This window comes from Salvelinus sp. IW2-2015, linkage group LG37, assembly GCF_002910315.2.
Source record: "Salvelinus sp. IW2-2015 linkage group LG37, ASM291031v2, whole genome shotgun sequence".
NCBI lineage: Eukaryota > Metazoa > Chordata > Actinopteri > Salmoniformes > Salmonidae > Salvelinus > Salvelinus sp. IW2-2015.
The window spans coordinates 18160716-18183952 of NC_036876.1; the positions used below are offsets into that span (position 1 = coordinate 18160716).

At 42.2% G+C, this 23237-nt stretch overlaps 1 protein-coding gene across 1 annotated transcript in view; it reads left to right on the plus strand.

Moving 5' to 3' along the window:
- Positions 1 to 23237, plus strand: part of LOC111959994 (NACHT and WD repeat domain-containing protein 2) — a 65746-nt gene that overhangs the window by 20787 nt on the left and 21722 nt on the right. Inside the window, 1 exon segment of the mRNA XM_023981832.2 lies at positions 13209 to 13325. Coding sequence (XP_023837600.1) covers positions 13209 to 13325 — 117 coding nt within the window.

Here is a 23237-nt window from a genome sequence, read left to right on the forward strand (position 1 = left end):
CTGTCTTGACTGGAGTAGGCTAAAGAAGCTAGCTAGCTAGGCTAATTAAGGCCACATGCTGTGCTTTCTCCCAAACCCCATTAAGATAAAACAGTAGCTTACCAGTTGGTTGCTCGTTGTAGCTTACTCGTTCTCATTTCACTAACTTTAAATTCTGTCATTTTATTCCATCTTGCATTACATTAGTGAACTCTCACTTCACTTACTACACATTGAGCCTCATTGCCACTTTGATTGGCTAACATAAACAACAAGCTACACACGTGAATGCTACCGGTCAGCTACCAGTCTTTTTTATGGGGCGCACCGTGCACCTCATAATTACATTGAAAAATGTGTTGTTTTATTACATTTACAATTTGGAATGTCATGGTATATCATTTTATGTAACACTGTACATAGACAATTCAATTTAGAAATAGCATTTTCAGTGTTCATATCAGGTTAAAATAGGCCTAATATATTTTTTTTTATTGTGCAAAKAATGCTCACAAGTATTCAAATACTAACATCCGTTTGTATACTCATATATTCAAATAACGGTGCTCATCCCTACTCCCTCACTCCCCTCCTGCCATTGGTCCAGCATCTCCATTCACTGTCCTGGCTGCTACACAGAGGTCAGATAGGTGAGCCCTCTCCTCTCCCCTGTCCTCCACTAAAATTGATAAGTAAGAGCAGTAGCGACGATTGCCCTCATACGGTAACACAATTATTCAGCCGCTCAGCACCCAGAGAAGTCAAAACCAACCCCAAGAGGAAGTTATTTTCCGCCTTCTGAGTTCAGAAACAGTGTCATTATAATACAGTCAAACCATGTCGTTCCTGCCCTCACTTCTTCATTATGGACCTTAACATGGTGAACTTCACCCGTGGGTGAACCAACATGTCAGGGGTTTATCTCTAATTGGCCCTAAGTGACATTTTGGATCTAGCGAGCCGTTCACATCTGTAGTGGCACGCCATGAGCATGAGCAGTCCCACTGTGCCCCCATCAGTGCACAGCTACCTCGCTAGCTAGAGAGCAGGCTAGTCACAAGAGCTCTCAATCCATTTCGGTGACTCAAGAGCTTTTCATTGGATCTGCAAACTGTCCGTGAAATTTCAGCAATATGATTCGCTGAAACAAACTGGACATTTTGCAGATCCAATGAAAAGGTATTGGGAGCTTCGTGTCAGTGAATCATATCACTGAAATTGGAAGAAGAAGGGTGGGATTTACTAACACATCAACACATCAGAAGCAAGTTTATCTGCTAATAGCAAACCAACAGGAAATAGCATGTAGAATAATGTTAGCTAGTTAGAATGAGTGAAACGGCATGTAGCTATTAAGATGAAAAAGTCATTGCGTTTAACGTGTATGTGAAAGAGAAGGTATTGTGTCATGTGCTGCAAAATAAGCTTTGTAATTAAATAAAAGTTAGTTAGCTAACTGAGATTCTCCTAAAAAAAATGCCATTTTGATACAACTGGAAGTGACTTTTTCATAGCAGGTTAGGAGAACCTACTCAGCAGGTTAGGAGAACCTACTCAGCAGGTTAGGAGAATTAGCGTGGCAAGTTAGAACATTTTGGTTAACATTAGGAAAAGAGCTAGGGTTAGCAAAAGTGCTCCCTTAACCTGCTATGAAAAACTGTATCAAAGTGGCGTGTTTGAGGGAGTCCCCTAGCTAACTAGCTATCTCTAGAAAGCTAGATATACATCGATGGGGGCACAGTGCGGCTGCTCGTGCTCCTGTTGTGCTACTATGGGTGTGAATGGTTAGCTAGCTGGTGGCAATACTGTCAAGTATACTGTCAAACAAAACACATTGTTTGGACTGTGTAGAGCAGGTCCAATTTGTTCAACTCAGAACAGTTTATTGTCTCCTTGTCAAAATAAAATACTAAGAACATATGTGTTCCCATTCATTTTTTTTTATTGTCACATACACTGGGTAACTGCAGTGAAATGTGTCTGTTTTTACAGGGTCAGCCATAGTAGTGCGGTAGTAGCATTTATTTTGCCCATGTAGTATTTGCCTATGTTTCTTGGAGATCCTTTGGAATGGTAAAATGTTGTGATACTCTCAACTCATCCTGTGGAATAAACACGTTCATTATAGTTTTTTTACAATCCAAATGAATGTCACTTTACTAAAGGTGACGTGTACACTCTATAAAGGCATATGACATGGTTATGATGCTTGTCATTCCATTCAATTACATGACACCCTGTTATAACATCTGGTATCTAGGGTCTTATGTAGCATGTAATAGCATATGACGTAAGTTATCATGCAGACTCTGCAACAGTAGTTGTTGTTAACAGTTGACATTAGACCATGTGACAACAAGATGAACAGTCACCCTTTATAACTAGTTTTATGAATCTTATGCCTTTACTCATAACTAGGTAAATCTACCTGTGACAGCTTATGACAAATGTTATAATTAAGCAATAAGGCCCAAGGGGTCTGGTGTATGGCCAATATACCACGGCTAAGGGCTGTTCCTAAATCTCGATGCAACACGGAGTGCCTGGATACAGCCCTTAGCCGTGGTATATTGGCAATATATCACAAACCCTTGATGTGCCTTATTGCTATTATAAAGTGGTTACCAATATAATTAAAGCTGTAAAAATAAATGTTTTGTTATACCTGTGGTATACGCTCTGACATACCACGGCTTTCAGCCAATCAGCATTCAGGGCTCGAACCACCCATTTATAATGTGTTATAAGGACACCTACACTAAAATGTTACCTTTTTAATTTTTTACATGGAAGCATGTTTGTTGTTCAGTTCCATTTAGAGACAGGAAGACATTCCACACAGAGCAGATTAGTTATACAGTAGCTCATTGTGATGCAAGGGTTATAATTTTCATCACATGCTTACACACCACACTATTCTTGTGTCTTTTGATATTAACTGTATTTATTTTGGTGTTATTTTGCCTCAGAGGGATTCTGGTGTTTTATATTAGATTGTTTGCCCGATAGGCATGGAGGCCTAATCCTCAAGTCTAGTAGACTGACATTCAATAAAGAAAAAAGCTTATTTTGCACTGGGCAATAGAAAGCTACTGAACTGAATCTGCCTCTGCCTCTTAAGCAAGAAGCCACAACCCCTCCTCTACCACAGAGGGACGGAGAGATGGACAGAGAGAAAAGGATGGAGGGAGGGAGAGAGAGAGAGAGAGAGAGAGAGGGGGGTTGAAGAGAGAGAACAATATAGAGTGAGGGGGATAGAGGAGTTAGGGAGGGAAGGATGGAGAGAGAGGGATGCAAGGAGAGAGAAATAGAGGGGAGATGTACTTTTGGTGCTTTTACATTTTGTGAAGTGTCCTTGGGATCTGAAAGGTACTATACAATTAAATGTACAGTATGTAATTATTATAATCATGGCTAATGGCAAGGAGACAGACACGGAGGATGAGAGATATGAAAGAGAGTGGAGAGAGAGCTGGGGGCGGGAGGCACAGTGAAAAACGAAAGTGGCAGAGAAATAAGAACTCCATACTGTGTTCTTTCTTTTATTCATACCTTATAGTACCAATCGCCCTATCAAAACACCTCTAACACCTCTTTGAATTCCTGGAGACCGTGTCACAGCTTTTTCCTCCTTCCTCATCCCTCCATCCCTCCCCTTCTTTGCTCAGACCAACGGGGATGTGGGTCAGGGGTGGAAATTTAATTGGCGTGACGGCTTCCCCCGCGGTGCTGGGTGAGAGAGATGACTAATGTCTTCCTTTGAGTTTTAATTACTGGGCCTCCACCAAATCCCCCACCTGCCTGCTGTACTGACAGAGAGGTAAACTCTTTATTATGACACACACAATGTTCTGTTACACCTCTCTATTCTCCATTTAACACAGGGGTGATATGAGGTTATGGCCCCCAGTGCAACTAATCGTGACATACAAGGAATCGGCGGCCATTGTTGAGTTGGTGCTGAGGGGCGTCATGATATTAGGTTATGAAGTTTTTTTGTGTACCTAATGAGTCTTGATTGATTGATTTTGTCACATTTGGGTTGATTGTGCTGTTTATTGCATTGGATTTTTTTGATTGTATGATTTGTCTTCATTATGTGACTGTTACACTGCTATCGCCCCTATAAACCCCAAATTATTTTACTAAAAAAACATGCCATCAGATTTAAAAGACAGTTGGACTATAGCACAAAATTGAATGCAATTGGACGAATCACGATGACATATAAAGTTGTTGAAAGCCTGGGCATAGGCAAAGTACAGGCAATGGCAAATATTTTTAAAGATTCCTTTCTGGTGCGAAGGAGCAGAACAGGTGTGTGTGTGTATCTGTGTCTGTCTGTGTGGTGCGCACATGATGGAGCAGTGTGTCACAATCGCCTGGAGTGGTGGGTGCAGAGTCATTTGCAGAGAACAGAGGATACTGGGGAAAACCGTCTTTATTGGGATTCCCACGCGAACGGCCAAAACCATAAGCGATAAACAGACAGAAAAATAGTCTGACCCAACACAGGGCACAAACGGACAGGAACACAAAACACGCACACCCCGACCAACAGAAAACAAAACCATAAGCGATAAACAGACAGAAAAATAGTCTGACCCAACACAGGGCACAAACGGACAGGAACACAAAACACGCACACCCCGACCAACAGAAAATAATCCAGCGCGAACATAGGCGGGCCTACCAGGCTTAAATAGACATAAATCAAGAAACAAAATAAGGGACAGGTGCAACCAATAAGACCAAACGAACAGAAAAGGAAAAAGGGATCGGTGGTGGCTAGTAGACCGGCGACGACGACCGCCGAGCACCGCCCGAACAGGCAGGGGAGCCACCTTGGGTGGGAGTCGTGACACAGTGACTATTTGATGAAGAAAGGGTTGTCTTATGGTATGTAGGGAGTGAGGTTATAGGCCTACATCATGGGCTGGATAGAAGCAGTCTACCATCTTCAAAACTGGATAATAATTGTTTTATTTGCCTCATCAATAATAGAAAAATAAAAAGTATCTCTCATCAAGTATCTCTCTGTGATTGAGAATAGCTTAGGCTATAGACTTTCATTCTTGTTATTTTTGAAAGCCACAACAACTTTAGGACAACACCTTTATAGGATAGAATATTTGGGAAATAAGCTACTGTTCATAACTTTAACTTGTCTTATTGCTTTTATGATAGGTCTAGTAGGAGGATAGGTTTTCCAATCACGCATGGATCATATCCTTCTTAAACGAATCACGACGCAGCATAGTATATCAACAGTGACAACGATTGGATGCTATTTAACTTATAGTTTGACTGTGAAGTCCATGTATTGGTGTGTGGCAAGCGACTTTTATAGAGAGACCACCCCTGAGTGTCCGTGTCATTTCTTTGGCAATTTACAGTGCAGACACCTTGACTTTTTTAAACATTTTGTTACGTTACAGCCTTATTCTACAATGTATTAAATTGTTTGTTTTTTCTCATCAATCTACACACAATACCCCATTATGATGAAGCAAAAACAGGTTGCAAATGTATTGAAAAGGAAAAACTTAAATATCACATTTACAAAAGTATTCAGATCCTTTACTCAGTACTTTGTTGAAGCACCTTTGGAATGATTACAGCCTTGAGTGTTCTCGGGTATGATGTTACAAGCTTGGCACACCTGTAATTGGGGAGTTTCTCTTCTCTGCAGATCCAGTCAATCTGTCAGGTTGGATGGGGATCGTTGCTACACAGCTATTTTCAGGTCTTTCCAGAGATGTTCGATCGGGTTCAAGTCCGGTCTCTAGCTGGACTTGTCCCGAAGCCACTCCTGCGTTATCTTGGCTGTAGCTGGAATTGTCCCGAAGCCACTCCTGCGTTGTCTTTGCTGTGTGCTTAGGGTCGTTGTCCTGTTGGAAGGTGAACTTTCGCCCCAGCCTGAGGTCCTGAATGCTCTGGAGCAGGTTTTCATCAAGGATCTCTCTGTACTTTGCTCCGTTGATCTTTCCCTCTATCCTGACTAGTCTCCCAGTCCCTGAAAAACATCTCCACAGCATGATGCTGCCACCACCATGCTTCACCGTAGGGATGGTGCCAGGTTTCTTCCAGACGTGATGCTTGGCATTCAGGACAAAGAGTTCAATCTGCATTTCATCAGACCAGAGAATCTTGTTTCTCATGGTCTGAGAGTCTTTAGGTGCCTTTTGGGGACCTTCAATGCTGCAGACCTTTTTTGGTACCCTTCCCCAGATCTGTGCCTCGACACAATGCTGTCTCGGAGCTCTGCAGACAATTGCTTTGACCTCATGGCATTGTTTTTGCCCTGAATTGCACTGTCAACTGGGGGACCTTATATAGACAGATGTGTGCCTTTCCAAATCATGTCCAATCAATATCATTTACCACAGATGGACTACAATTAAGTTATAGAACGATCTCAAGGATGATGAATGGAAACAGGATGCACCTGAGCTCAATTTTGAGTCTCATAACCAAGAGTCTGAATACTTATGTATATAAGGTATTTATGTTTTCTTGTATTATTATTTGCAAAAAAAATKAAACAATTTTTTCGCTCTGTCATTATGGGGTATTGTGTGTAAATGTCATGCACTGCAATTAACTCCCAACAGTACAAAACCAAAGATATTGATTTGTTTTAAGCAATCAATCTTATGTCATCATGATGACTGTAAACTTTTATACTAACATCATCAAACTCAAATTGTATTTTTCACACAACAGGTGTGAAATGCTTACTTACAAGCCCTTAACTATCTATACATTTTGAAGAAAATAAGAGCTAAGAAAATATTTACTAAATAAACTAATGTAAAAAGAAGTAACACGTAACAAGGCTATATACAGTGGGTACCGGTACCGAGTCAATGTGCGGGGGTATAGGTTAGTCGAGGTGAGTGAAGTAATATGTGCATATATGCATAGATAATAAACAGCGAGTAGCAGCAGTAGAAAAAAGGGGGTGGGGCAGTGCAAAATACAGTCCTGGTAGCCATTTGACTAATTTTTCAGCAGTCTTATGGCTTGGGGGTAGAGGCTGTTAAGAAGCCTTTTAGACTTAGAATTGGCACTCCGGTGCCGCTTGCCGTGCGGTAGCAAAGAGAACAGTCTATGACTTGGGTAGCTGGAGTCTTTGACAATTTTTTGGGCCTTCCTCTGACACCACCTAGTATAGAAGTCCTGGATGCAGGAAGCTTGGCCCCAGTGATGTTCTGGTCCGTACGCATTATCCTCTGTTGTACCTTACGGTCAGATGCCGATCAGTTGCCATACCAGGTGGTAAATAACGTATTTCTGTGCTTTATTTTTTATACATTTGCAAAAAAATGTGTGTAGATTCATTTGGATTTTTATATATTTAATCCATTTTAGAATAAGTCTGTAGTTTAACAAAATGTGGAAAAAGTCAAGGGGTCTGAATACTTTCTGCATGCACTGTTTACTGGCATGGGTGTTGTTAGGTCTCCTTCGAGGACCTTCACTTTTATACAATGGGTTACCTACATATGAAAATATGTAAATCATTATTTTAATTCAAAACTTTATTTTGATTATATTAGTCATACTATTTCATTCTTCCACAAGATATAGTCCTGACACAAATCTAGTGTTGGTATCCAAGCCGGCTGGTCGTTCGTTCTATCGGTTCGGTTGCAAGAGACGCGACCCAGTGGTTCAATCTAAATGTTCCATTGGCAACGTTTTTATCCATTGCTTGCTAGCTAGCCAACTATGACTAATTTACAGCCACGTCAAAAAGTGCAGCCAGAATAACAGCAAAGTAGCTGCATTTGCAGTTGTTGAAACTGTTTTCTAGTGACACTTATTTGGAGACATACATAACAATGAGCTAATGACAAACTGCCTGGCATAGAAAATGTGCTAACTCGTCAGGACACTTGTTCAGAGGAGCTAGCCAACAACACAGCTAACACAATCACTTCAAACTGAAGCTGGAAAGACTGCAAATTAGCTYCAGTTCGTTTCGTTTGACCTTTTTTAAATTGACATTTCTTTGTTTATATCCATAGAGATGATGTCAGCTGATTCATGATTTCGATTGGCTGAGAAACGCTGCCTGCTTGACCGTCTCATCCCGACTCGTTCATGACTATGGGACAGCTGGAGATCAAATTTGAATATTGAAACAATGTTGCAAATGTCAGAGTGACAGACAGCAAGGTTTATAAAAATCTCTGCTGTTGAAAACTAAATGTTAGTCTGAAAGAAACGTGAGATAAAGTTTATAAATTGCTTGGCTTGGCTGATGAGACAGTGGATTGCGCAGTCAGATGGAACAGAGTAAATAGGCATTTTAACATCATAGATTTAGCCGGTGGTGACTTGTTGATTAGACACTAGCTGGAATGTGGTTTTAACCAATCAGCATTCAGGATTAGGCCCACCCGTTATATAATGTACAATAATCGATAAATAAATTGGAATTGGAGCCAAAATTATTTGCATTTTAGGGCGATTATAAACTTTAAACAACAAATCCTTAACTGCAAACACCAAACCTAAAACACATTAAAGAAAGATCTGTTTGATTTGACAATATACAACAATGGATGGCATGAAAGACGGAAGAAATAAGGTAATGATACTAATTTAAATTCATCTGACAGGAACAGGTCAGGAGGAACGATCTCTTCTGCTGAGAGATGAGATTAAATTTGTTTGTCATACAGGTGTAGTAAAAAATATATATATATATACTACAATACAATCCCACAAAGGCAAGTAAAATACTATTATGTGAAAGAGAAAATAAAATAACTGGGTAGTGCTGTGTGTTGATTGCAACCTGGTGTTGTTGAAGGCCCGGATGGTAGTGGGCAGAAAGGATTTTATTGATGTGAATGTTTAACGAGGTGACTGGACTTGAATTCTTCACTTTGTTGACTATCGTTGGGACCAGTCGTAAAATAATCATTGATAAGGGTAATTCAGAGCATATTGCCAACTTTGCTCACAGTGATAACTAATCCGCTGAATCAAAAGCGAATAGATATCGGTCAGCTACAAAGATGAGACGTTTTGATGACTGATTAGAAAGAGGGAAGGAAGCGTGTGCGCGTTACTACTAGCGCACCTTCTCCCCTGCGCACTTGTTCACACCCATTACGAGTGTTTTAATGATGCATCTTTCCTACAACGGCCGAAGATGTACCCTGTGTTTTCTAAAACACCACAGCAGAGAGAGCGGTTGCTAAATGCATCAGAGTATGGTTCGATACGGAAAAGATGGAAGGAAAGGGAGCACTGCTCTCAGATCAGCTTTCTCCATTCAAATCTTACCTTACCATTAGAATTATTCCACAATACTGATGAGCAGAGCAGCTCCTAGAGAGATATTACCACCTACGGCTGCAAATATTGAGGTGGCTTGTTCTAATCACCGATTTAACACATCGTTGCACACATGTTAGGCTACACATCATTAAATATATTGAGACAAATTACAGACAGTAGCGTACAAGCAGCAAAGTAAAACTAAATTAATTGAACATGAATTGTTTTTCAATATGATTGCAATTGGCCTATAGCCTAAGGTTTATATTTTAAGGCAGTCATCTTAGCATGTTTTTATACGTCACTTTTTTTGTATCAATTGCAAAGACATTGGCTAGTTTGTATTTGTAGTCAACTTCATTCTGAAGTCATCAGCCATCACAGAGAGACAGATACATCTTGTGATTCTATGTTTAATGGAGATCTTCTGTGTATTACGTGATGCGGTAGGGCAAAAAAAGCATCTAACAACGCACTTAGCTGTTCTAAAAGTGGTCTGAGGCAGGTGTTAGATTACGAGCATTTTCAAGTGCAACGTTAATAACGTTGGTTTTGGAAAAGAGCTCAGAAATGTAACTATGCTCCTATGAAGGTTTTAGTGATGAACTTAGCCTTAAGATGCTTTTGGGAAACCAGGCCCTGGTGTCTATTGGAAAGCCACCCCCTTAAGCAGACCGGAACTGACAATGTTTTTCATTGGTAAACGGTCTAAGTGAACTATCTTCATTTATCCACCATCTTTGCTGATAGCACCAACCACTAGCCTGCCAGTCCACAACAACCCACCCAATGAACACGGGCTAGGCTCCAGCCCTTCCTTGCACTCCACGTGGAGGATAGCTCCCCAGAGGGCTGTAAGTCAAACAGATGGCCCCACCCACCCTCCGTTTGCAGTGAATAGTTGCTATTTGCGGTGTACAATTATTTGGCCTGTCAGTTCTGTTATGTTCACTGCCAATGTGTCAGTCAAAGTGAGAGACTTTCCTTGGCTTTCTGACAAGCCAACTGACCATGATGGCTAGCATGGACTGCTAAATCATTCTGGCCTCTCCCCCCTGTTGCACCTCAACGAGTACTCAACACTAAGATGAAATTGAAGGTAAATTTGAAAACACCTAAGAACTCACATCCTTTTTACTCTCCAACATGTTTCCTTGCCTTGACATGTCAACCACAAGCCACCCTTTGTGGGGTTAGTAACAACATCCGGATTTCAGGGGAAATGGAAAGAGAATCTGTGATGTAACTTCCGCTTTCGGACGTTTCCCCCATAGGAATGGCTCCATCTTAACACTCCATCTTAACTCTTCCTCCATATTTACTGGATTGGTTTAACAGTAGCAGAAGAGAACTTCCCCAGATAGTTTTTTTCCTCATCAGTACCAGAAAGAAAGAAACGCTGCTCGGGCGTTTCTTTTGCGCCTGCTACATTAGACCGAGGCGTTCTTCTGGTTCGACTTAGTGTGCACACCACCTACCGCTCCCGAGTATTTTACTCGCTAATGTACAATCACTGGATAATAAAGTTGATGACCTCAAAGCGAGAGTTCCTTTTCAGAGAGACACCAGGGATTGTAACATACTCTGCTTCACGGAAAGTCAAAGGCTATTGCAAAGCTCTTATTATTAAAGATGTAGTTTAAGTATAACTCTGACTGGTGTGTGAAGTTTAACTCTCCTCATTTGGTCAATACAGAAATAAGCCACCACAGTTCCCATACCCAATAAAGATTATTCAAATCTCTCTCTCTCTCGTCTACTGTCTGTCTATCAACATATTGATTGTTGTACTCGCACTGCTAAAACTCTCAACCATTGTTATACTACCTTCCAGAATGCATATAAGGCCCTCCCCCGCCCTCCTATCGACAGATTGGACCACAATTCCATCTTGCTCCTCCCCTCCTATAAGCAGGCACTCAAACAGGAAGCACCCGTGGTGACGACTATTCAACACTGGTCTGACCAATAGGAATCCACGCTTCAAGATTGTTATGAGCACACAGACTGGGATATACTCATATCTCCCTCACTAGCTTTAAGCACCAGCTGTCAGAGCAGCTCACAGATCACTGCACCTGTACATAGCCCATCTGTAAACAGCCCATCTATCTACCTCATCCCCATACTGTATTTATTTATTTATCTTGCTCCTCTGCACCCCAGTATCTCTACTTGCACATTCATCTTCTGCACATCTACCATTCCAGTGTTTAATTGCTATATTGTAATTACTTCGCCACCATGGCCTATTTGTTGCCTTAACTCCCGTATCTTACCTCATTTGCAATCACTGTATATAGACTTTTTGTTTTCTTTTTTCTACTCTATTATTGACTGTAGGTTTTGTTTATTCCATGTGTAACTCTGTGTTGTTGTATGTGTCGAATTGCTATGCTTTATCTTGGCTAGGTCGCAGTTGCAAATGAGAACTTGTTCTCAACTAGCCTACCTGGTTAAATAAAGGTGAAATAAAATTAAAAATAAAAATATGTTCAGAGTAGCTTCAGAAAATAATATTGACACATATCCCGATACGGTGAATAAGTTTATCAGGAAGTGCATAGGAGATGTTGTACCCACTGTGACTATTTAAACCTACTCCAACCAGAAACCAATAGGTTCTATTTGTGATGTTCAACTCGCTGCAGAGTCCGGCCTCTCCCATCTACTCATTGGTTTTTAAGAGCATTTACCCACGTGCCATCTCCTCATTGGTGTTTAGGAGCATACACCCATATGGGTGATTGAAAGATGAACTGACATCCACACTCCAGTCGGTTGTAGTAATGCACCGTAAAGTTGGTTGCAAACCACCATATAAAGTCCAAGAAGTAAAAAAGAAGCCTGAGGAAGGAGGAGAGATGACGAGAAAGGAATTAGGTTTACCGTTTTATCTGTGGATTAATTGTCAGAGTAGAGGACCTTGTTCATTTCAGGTAAAATAACGACCCAATGTTTAAATCCCAGGACAAATTAGCTAGCAACAGCAAGCTAGCTATCTTTTCGACCTGTCCCCAAATTAATATAATTTATTCAGAGTTTGTTTTGATATTTCAACCTGCGTGTCCTGATCGTGTCTGTTGAGGGGGTACAAAATCTAGATGCACATGCGCGTGTCCGGTTTGGTCAGCATGTAAGTGCTGCAGCTTGGCCACAATCGTTTATGTGGTCCTCCCTCATTCTCTCCATCCAGAGGAGATTTCCCATGTTGCGTGTTTGCACTCAGAGTTCTCCGCGCCGGCGACACTGATTTTGACAAATGTGTCTTGGGAGATTGCCCCTGGCAGAGCACACACACAGAGACGTACACACACCCTAGCGTGTTTCAGATGCCTTCTGTCAGCTTTCCATTCCGCATGTCCTCCTGGGTGACAGAGTGGAATCTCAGGCATGGGGAGAGTATTTGAGAGCCAATTGGGCGCTGTTCTGTTTGTGTGTGTGCATGTGTATGTGCGTATGTATGTGTGTGTCAGAGGCCCTAATCAGTTCAGGGGCCATTTACTAATCCTCGGGTGTGACACAAATAGTGGCAAACAGATCTCTGTCAGGTTTCGAGTGGTGAACCTCCTGCTTTTTCTGTGCTCTAACTCTACTGTTCTCTATGTCTCACGTCAACATAGGAGATTGGCAACCTTTGCACTCAATGTTCATGATGGAGTGGAAACACCTACCTATTCTTTTCACTCTTCTTCTATTGGCCTGTTCATGTGCAATATGATTGTCTGAATCGGATTGTCTATGTGAACCTGATCTACACTATAACTGTGGTGAAAACACTGCAAACCCCTGGTCCAAATGATTACTGGTACTTGCGAAAGAGAACTATCTAGTATCTAAGTCCAAGTACCTTGTGAACGGGACACTGAGTTCATACTGTATATGTAATATACAGATTATTTATGTAATGTATTACAATCTCTCCTCTGCAGGTGGTAGACCTGTACTGGGGGGTGGACCCAGAGGAGTGGGACAGTCCGGACCTGCAGCGTCTGAGGATGAAGCTACTAGAGGAGTGCCTCCAGACCTCCGCAGGTCCATGTTTTGTTGTGGGTATAATAAGCATCTTAATAAGTCTTTATAAGCCTTCATATAACAGCCCTGTCCATTACACCCTGCTGAGAATTAAATGTTACTGTTGTCGTGACGTGACATTAATGTGATGACTGTTATTTATCGAATAATTACCTACTATGTTTAATTGTAACTATATTAAATTAATCATGTAACAATTAACTCATTAGGAATGTGGGGCACAACGGGATACGTTTTTTAACGAGTTACCATCTCCCGAATTAACTCAAGAATATATACAGTTGAAGTCGGAAGTTTACATAAACCTTAGCCAAATACATAAACTCGGTTTTTCACAAATCCTGACATTTTATCCTAGTAAAAATTCCCTGTCTTAGGTCAGTTAGGATCACCACTTTATTTTAACCTGTTGAGGACAAGGGGGTGCTGTTTTCACTTTTGGAGAAAATCGTATGATTTTTAAACGGCCTCGTACTCAATTCTTGCTCGTACAATATGCATATTAATATTACTATTGGATAGAAAACAGTCTCTAGTTTCTAAAAACGTTTGAATTATTTCTCTAAGTGAAACAGAACTCCTTTTACAGACCATTTCCTAACCTGAACTGAAATTTCCAAAATCGAACTCTCTCTTCAGGAGCTTGTCTATAAAAGGGCATGTCACTTATGACTGTAGAAACACGTCATACGCCTTCGCCTGTGTGTAATGCGGAAGTGAGAGAAAAAATCAGTTGATTATCTCGACCGAGTTGGACTGAACACAACGTCTTTGACTGAGACGTGCGCACTTTTATTTATTTTCTGGGCGCGAAGTCTGACCTGTACTCGGCTCATTGAAGAACCTTTTTAAAGGTGAATATGATCTCTGGCTTCGATTTTCTTTGATACATGTCAATATCATCTTAAAGTATGTTTTTTCAATATAGTTTAATTATATTATTGAAATTTATTCTGGACTTTAGACGTGATGCGACGCAAGAATTGGTTCAAGAACGAGAGGCTAGCAATGCTAGCTAATGTTGCTTGCTAATTCTGAGGGAAATCGTTCGTTATGGATCCAAATAAAGTCGGTTCTGAACAAAGGACCCCTTGGAGAACATTCTGATGGAAGATCCACAAAGATAAGGACCCAATTTGGGATGCTTTTTCATATATATCTGTCGAACTGTGCTATGCTACCGTTTGACTAGAAGCAATGCTGCTGTGTGCTAGCTATTGTAGTAAGCTAATATAACGATATATTGTGTTTTCGCTGTAAAACACTTCAAAAATCGGAAATATTGGCTCTGTTCACAAGATCTTATTCTTTCATTAGCTATCCACCATATATTGTTCTGAAATGTTTTATGATGTGTAATTAGTAGTTGACGTTGTGTGTCTGTATTTTCTCTGGCTACTGCCGTGCGATTTCTGACTGTAGCTGTGATGGTGGCTATGATGGTAGCAGTAATGTAAAACTGATTTATAGCTAAAATATGCACATTTTTCGAACAAAACATAGATTTTATTGTGTAACATGTTATAGGACTGTCATCTGAGGGAGTTTTTTCTAGGTTATTTAGGTTGGTTCTAGGTTAGTTAGGTTAGCTACTTGCATGCTACCGTTGCTGTGAAAAACTGTCTGTCTGTCTTTTGTATTTGGTGGTGAACTAACATAAATATATGTGGTGTTTTCGCTGTAAAACACTTCAACAATCGGAAATATTGTCTGTATTCACAAGATATTTGTCTTTCATTAGCTATCCACCATATATTTGTCTGAAATGATTTATGATGTGTAATTAGGTAGTTGGTGTCTGTATTTACTCTGGCTACTCCCGTGCGATGTCTGACTGTAGCTATGATGGTAGCAGTAATGTAAAACTGATTTATAGCTAAAATATGCAATTTTTTTGAACAAAACATAGATTTATTGTGTAACATGTTATAGGACTGTCATCTGAGGTAGTTTTTTCTAGGTTATTTAGGTTGGTTCTAGGTTAGTTAGGTTGGCTTGTGCATGCTACCTGCAGCCTACTTGTGCTGTGAAAAATGTCTGTCTGTCTTTTTTTATTTGGTGGTGACCTAACATAAATATATGTGGTGTTTTCTCTGTAAAACATTTAAAAAATCGGACATGTTGGCTGGATTGACAAGATGTTTATCTTTCAAATGCTGTATTGGACTTGTTAATGTGTGAAAGTTAAATATTTCATTTTTATTATTTTTATTTGCCGCTCTGCCTTTTCAATGGAATGTGGGAGGAGTGCCGCTAGCGGCACCCGTAGCCTCAACAGGTGAATGTGAAATGTCAGAATAATAGTAAAGAGAATGATTTATTTCAGCTTTTATTTCTTTCATCACATTCCTAGTGGGTCAGAAGTTTACATACACTCAATTAGTATTTAGTAGCATTGCCTTTAAATGGTTTAACTTGGGTCAAACGTTTCAGGTAGCCTTCCACAAGCTTCCCACAATATGTTGGGTGAAATTTGGCCCATTCCTCCTGACAGAGCTGGTGTAACTGAGTCAGGTTTGTAGGCCTCCTCGCTTGCACACGCTTTTTCTATAGGATTGAGGTCAGGACTTTGTGATGGCAACTCCAATACCTTGACTTTGTTGTCCTTAAGCCATTTTGTCACAACTTTGGAAGTATGCTTGGGGTCATTGTCCATTTGGAAGACCCATTTGCGACCAAGCTTTAACTTCCCGACTGATGTCTTTGGGTGTTGCTTCAATATATCCACATAATTTTCCACATAATTTCCCTCATGATGCCATCTATTTTGTGAAGTTCACCAGTCCCTCCTGCAGCAAAGCAAACCCACAACATGATGCTGCCACCCCGTACTTCATGGTTGGGATGGTGTTCTTCGGCTTGCAAGCATCCCCCTTTTTCCTCCAAACATAACGATGGTCATTATGGCCAAACAGTTATATTTTTGTTTCATCAGACCAGAGGACATTTCTCCAAAAAGTACGATCTTTGTCCCCATGTGCAATTGCAAACCGTAATCTGCCTTTTTTATGGCGGTTTATGGTGGTTGGAGCAGTGGCTTCTTCCTTGCTGAGCGGCCTTTCAGGTTATGTCGATATAGGACTAGTTTTACTGTGGATTTGGATACTTTTGTAGCTGTTTCCTCCAGCATCTTCAGAAGGTCCTTTGCTGTTGTTCTGGGATTGATTTGCTCTTTTCGCACCAAAGTACGTTCATCTCTAGGAGACAGAACGCGTCTCCTTCCTGAGCGGTATGACGGCTGTGTGGTCCCATGGTGTTTATACTTGCGCACTATTGTTTGTACAGATGAACGTGGTACCTTCAGGCGTTTGGAAATTGCTCCCAAGGATGAACCAGACTTGTGGAGGTCTACAATTTTTTGTGGAGGTCTTGGCTGATTTCTTTTGATTTTCCCATGATGTCAAGCAAAGAGGCACTGAGTTTGAAGGTAGGCTTTGAAATACATCCACAGGTACACCTTCAATTGACTCAAATGATGTCAATTTGCCTATCAGAAGCTTCTAAAGCCATGACATCCTTTCTTGGAATTTTCCAAGCTGTTTAAAGGCACAGTCAACTTAGTGTATGTAAACTTCTGACCCACTGGAATTGTGATACAGTGAGTTATACATTAAATAATCTGTCTGTAAACAATTGTTAGAAAAATGACTTGTGTCATGCACAAAGTAGATGTCCTAATCGACTTGCCAAAACTATAGTTTGTTAACAAGACATTTGTGGAGTGGTTGAAAAACGAGTTTTAATGACTCCAATCTAAGTGTACGTAAACTTCCGACTTCAACAGTAAATGCGAGTAAGTCATTTTGATGGAAGGGATGAGATTGTAATTCGGGTCAGAGAACAGAGAGAGGTGGTAGGATAGTGGACTTGCCCCAGTGGCTCTTTCTGTCTACCTTTTTACCCCTTCTCTTTTAATTTACATATCTTATATCTTCATCTCTCTGCCCCTACAACCACTCTGTCTCTGTGCTTTTCCTCTTTCCCTCATCTATCTCTCTCTCTTTCTGTTCTCTCTATTTCTCTCTCTCCCTCTCCTTGCCCCTCTCTACATCTCTCTATCACTTCATGTCTGCTTTCTTCCATCTTCCCCTCCCTCTCTCTGTTTGATATTTTTCCCTCTGCCCCCTCTCAAATTGTAATAGCCACCAAGGTAAGGGGGTTGAGTTGATGCTTTTCCCAGAGATGAGTCTCTTCTTCAGAAATGAAAAGTCCTGTGTGGCTCTCTGCATGCATTAATATCAACCCAGGAGGATCTGTTTAACCACTTTATCCCTGGCTGAACCTGGCCAATAACAGACACACACACTCATGAATACACATAGTGGAGAGTATGCACAAATGGAAACACACACACGTGCATGCGCACAAGGTCAGACACACACATAGCATCCCTCGGAAGCCCAGTCATAAGATAAGGAGTGTGTGGGTGGAAGGGAATATAGAGAGGCCTCTCTGTATGTGCTGGAGAGGAGGCTCTGTATGTGCTGGAGAGGAGGCCTTTAATCATAGGATAGAATAGACACACAGCGCACACACACACACTTTTGACAGCTTGCCCTGTGGATGTGCTATTGCAATCACACGACTTTTAGTGAAAATTACAGTTATTTCTTAGCTCTGGTTTTTCTCGGGTGGCTCAATAACTGTGTTGAGAGGCCTAACTCCTTAGCTTGAAGAAGCACTGTGTACACATAAAGCACTCACACACACACCAGCAGTGTGTACATACACACACACACACACACACGCATGCACCTCCATGCAATCTGTCTCTCTGCAGTTGATTTTTTTTAGGATGTATTAGAACCCTCTCTCAGGTAACGGTTTATCATCGCCGAGTGGGAATACCAATTTAGATCAGTGTGTCTACTCTAAGGACCCAGCCTTGCCCAAGCTTCTACTTTCACATAGAGGGAGAGATACATTTATAGATATGAACGCTTGACAGATGTTGTCCCTTGGTTATTGTGATAATGTTGCCGAGAGACATATTTTCCATCCTCGTAAGTGACTGACTGATACACTTTCTTTGATCAGTGGCAGACGTGTAGTCAGAGAGGCAGTTGCCAGTTCTGGTTTGTGTTTGTCGCCCGAGAATGAAGGGTTTTGGGTGGATTCTCCTTATGTTTACTTTGAGTCAGACAAGTGAAAAGCTGATGACCTAAAAACTGCTAGATGAGTGGAGTGCGAGAATAGAATATGTAGTGGTGACTGTATTTTGGGATACAGTAAGAACACATGTTATAATGCAGGATCTCACACTAATACAGAACTCTATACACACACGCTCTACCTGACACACACACACACACAAACACACTGACACACACACACACACACACAAACACTTTCTTTCTCACTCACACAAACTTAGGCGTCCAAATCCCGCCACAAAAGGAAAACCAGAACAGACACATCTAACCCTCCACTGTCTCCCAGCTCCATGACTCACAGATCCACGCCCCACCTCCTTCCCCAGTCTTTCCCACTGCCTCCCTCCGGGAGCATCGTTTCAACAGAAATACTCATCATAAATATAGATGATAATACATACAAGTTATACACATGGAATTATTGATATACCTCTCCTTAATGCAACCGCTGTGTCAGATTTCAAAAAAACTTTACGGAAAAATAAATCATGCAATAATCTGAGACGGAGCTCAGAATAATATCCAAATTAGCCGCCATGTTGGACTCAACAGAAACCAGAAAATACATGATAAATGTTTCCTTACCTTTGATGAATTCATCAGAATGCAGTCCTAGGAATCCCAGGTCCACAATAAATGCTTGATTTGTTCGTTAATGTCCGTTATTTATGTCAAATTAGCTACTTTGGACATGTTTACCAAATGCAAAACCCAAAGCGCGTCCACTGCCGTCCACTATAACGTGACGAAATGTCCAAAAGTTCCGTTACAGTCTGTAACGGCTGACTAATTCCTCCTCCTCGGATGAGGAGAAGGAGTAGGGATCGGACCAAAACGCAGCGGTAGATGAATACATGAAAGAATTTCATGAAAGAATTTCACACAACATAGAATGCCCACCCCAACTCACGCCCTGACCAACTAAACACATACAAAAACAAGGAAAACAGGTCAGGAACGTGACACAGTCAGTAGAAACATGTCAAACGATGTACTGAATCAATCTTTAGAATGTTGTCAACATACATCTTCAATATCGTTCCAACCAGAGAATTTCATCGACTTCAGTTGACCGAAGGAACGGAGCTGCCTATCACGTGAACGCGTGCGACTACCGCCCCGTAGCACTCACTTCCGTCATCATGAAGTGCTTTGAGAGACTAGTCAAGGACCATATCACCTCCACCCTACCGGACACCCTAGACCCACTCCAATTTGCTTACCGACCCAATAGGTCCACAGACGACGCAATCGCAACCACACTGCACACTGCCCTAACCCATCTGGACAAGAGGAATACCTACAGTGGGAGAGAACAAGTAATTTGATACACTGCCGATTGCAGGTTTTCCTACTTACAAAGCATGTAGAGGTCTGTAATATTTATCATAGGTACACTTCAACTGTGAGACACGGAATCTAAAACAAAAAATCCAGAAAATCACTTGTATGATTTTTAAGTAATTAATTTGCATTTTATTGCATGACATAAGTATTTTGTCACCTACAACCAGTAAGAATTCAGAAATTGACAAGGGTCCTCTGAAGCGCTTGTATCAGACCCCCGGTGTCTGTAAAATCATTAGTCTGTGCCACAGGGTAGAGGCACAAGATTATTAGCTACCAGTTACCCTTCCCCTATAAGACAGCTGGGGTAGCACCCATTTCCACCTTGACAGTCTGGCACACACTTTCTCCACTACACCCTCCCAAAACGTGACATCATGTAACAACTTAACATTAAAATACCAGTAAGGTGATGACCTTCGTGGACATGACAAGTGAATATCAACAGTAACATTACATTTAAGTCATTTAGCAGACGCTCTTATCCAGAGCGACTTACAAATTGGTGCATTCACCTTATGATATCCAGTGGAACAACCACTTTACAATAGTGCATCTAACTTTTTAAGGGGGGGGGGGTTAGAAGGATTACTTTATCCTATCCTAGGTATTCCTTAAAGAGGTGGGGTTTCAGGTGTCTCCGGAATGGTGATTGACTCCGCTGACCTGGCCGTCGTGAGGAGTTTGTTCCACCATTGGGGTGCCAGAGCAGCGAACAGTTTTGACTGGCTGAGCGGGAAACTGTACTTCCTCAGAGGTAGGGAGGCGAGCAGGCCAGAGTGGATGAACCGCAGTGCCCTTGTTTGGGTGTAGGGCCTGACAGAGCCTGAAGGTACGGAGGTGCCGTTCCCTCACAGCTCCGTAGGCAAGCACCATGGTCTTGTAGCGGATGCGAGCTCAACTGGAAGCCAGTGGAGAGAGCGAGGAGCGCGGGTGACGTGAGAGAACTTGGGAAGGTTGAACACCAGACGGGCTGCGGCGTTCTGATGAGTTGTAGGGGTTTAATGGCACAGGCAGGGAGCCCAGCCAACAGCGATTGCAGTAATCCAGACGGGAGATGACAAGTGCCTGGATTAGGACCTGCGCCGCTTCCTGCGTGAGGCAGGGTCGTACTCTGCGAATGTTGTAGAGCATGAACCTACAGGAACGGGTCACCGCCTTGATGTTAGTTGAGAACGGCAGGGTGTTGTCCAGGATCACGCCAAGGTTCTTACACTCTGGGAGGAGGACACAATGGAGTTGTCAACCTGATGGCGAGATCATGGAACGGGCAGTCCTTCCCCGGGAGGAAGAGCAGCTCCGTCTTGCCGAGGTTCAGCTTGAGGTGGTGATCCGTCATCCACACTGATATGTCTGCCAGACATGCAGAGATGCGATTCACCACCTGGTTATCAGAGGGGGAAAGGAGAAGATTAATTGTGTGTCGTCTGCATAGCAAATGAGGAGACCATGTGAGGATATGACAGAGCCAAGTGACTTGGTGTATAGCGAGAATAGGAGAGGCCTAGAACGAGCCCTGGGGGACACCAGTGGTGAGAGCACGTGTGCGGAGACAGATTCTCGCCACGCCACCTGGTAGGAGCGACCTGTCGGTAGGACGCAATCCAAGCGTGGGCCGCGCCGAGATGCCCAGCTCGGAGAGGTGGAGAGAGGATCTGATGGTTCACAGTTATCAAAAGAGCCGATAGGTCTAGAAGGATGAGAGCAGAGGAGAGAGAGTTAGCTTTAGCAGTGCGGAGCGCCTCCGGAGATTAGCTAACAATATGGTGTTCAGAGAAACCCACAGGAGTAATATCACACCTTCCAACCCTACTACAGTAGAGCTAAGATACACATAACCTGTCTAACCTTGCTGCACTGACACGACCTTCATTAACTTTTAGCCATGTGTACTGCCTAACTTTTGCATTCCTTACTCTCCACACATCAGAATGCTCAAACTCAGTTAATAGACCAGACAGGCAAGTGGCTGACCGCAGATGAGGTTCTTCAGCAGTGCGGTCAACAGTAAAATCTACTGTAAAATTCCAGTCCCCCCCTTAAACCATACACCCCTCTTGGTCACAGTGTCTTAAGGTTTCCTTTATTTTATCAAATACAGCAATATGCTCTGTACCCTCATTAGGAGCAATAACATTCAAAAAAACTAATAAAAAACCCATAACATCCACCTTGACCAATAAAACCCGTCCCTTGACAATCTCTGTTGTAGATACCACAGTCACCCCTAAGCCTGAGGAAAACAAAATTGCCACCCCAGCACTGAAATTAGTACCATGGCTGAGATTATGCTGCCCCTCCCACCACATACCCCAGTCAACCTCATTTTCCTCATCACTGTGTCTCCTGTAGAAAAATGATATTAAGCCTTTTCTGTTTTATTACTTCTAATACCCAAGCCCTCTTATTCCTGTCCCTTCCTCCATTAATATTGAGAGAACCTACCCTCAGTACCTCCATATAGAAAAGAGAAAGGAAAAGCAGAAGAAACCACAGAGAAACCAAAGAGAAAAAATACACCCTATGAGACATGATCATCATCATTATTTAAATGTTCTCTTAACCTGACCATGTTTCCCGCTACCTTTTGATGCTGTGACAGCAGTAACACATTTCCTCAAGCGAAAACGCTTCTTCTCACTCAACTGGTCCAACCCCACCGTCTTCTGTAACATTGCAGGTGACCTTACAAACTTATCAACTGCCAATTTGACAGATTTCCCAAAAGTCCAATCCAGGAACCCATTTACCTCCTCTAGATTGTAAATTGAGTTGTCACCAGCTGCTATCTTATCAATAGAGATATCCATATCCTTCTCCTGATCCTCCTCAACTGAGGTCACAGACCCCTGACTCCCCTCTACCACATCCCTCTCAACACTCCCCACTTGCACCCCATCACTCGTACCAGGCATCTCCTCCACTACCTGGGAGACTAGCCCCACCTGAACCCCCTCCTGTACCCCATTACTCATAGTGGGCATCTCCTCCACTACCTGGGAGATTAGCTCCACATGAACCCCCTCCTGTACCCCAGCACTCGTACTGGGCACCACCTCACCAGTCTGAGGAAATGGCTCTTCAGATCCATCCTTACCTTCTACAACAATATTTTTTTGCTGCATAACATTTCCCTCTGGTACAAGTTGCAACTCCGTGCCCTCAACACGGACTACTTGTTGCTCAGCAACAGGTGCTTGTGGCTGCTCTACGCTGTCGGCCACCTCTCCCTACATCAGTGAGCCCAGGCGTTACGAGGACCACCTGCGCCCCTCCCTCTGCCTTCTCCCTTTTCAGGCAAGCATGTCGCTTATGGCCAACATCACCACACTCAAAAACACTGTTGACTACCCGTCTTAGCATAAGCCATACACAGTCTGTTGTCATACTTGACTTTAAACGATAACTCCAAAGTCTGCTCCGGTG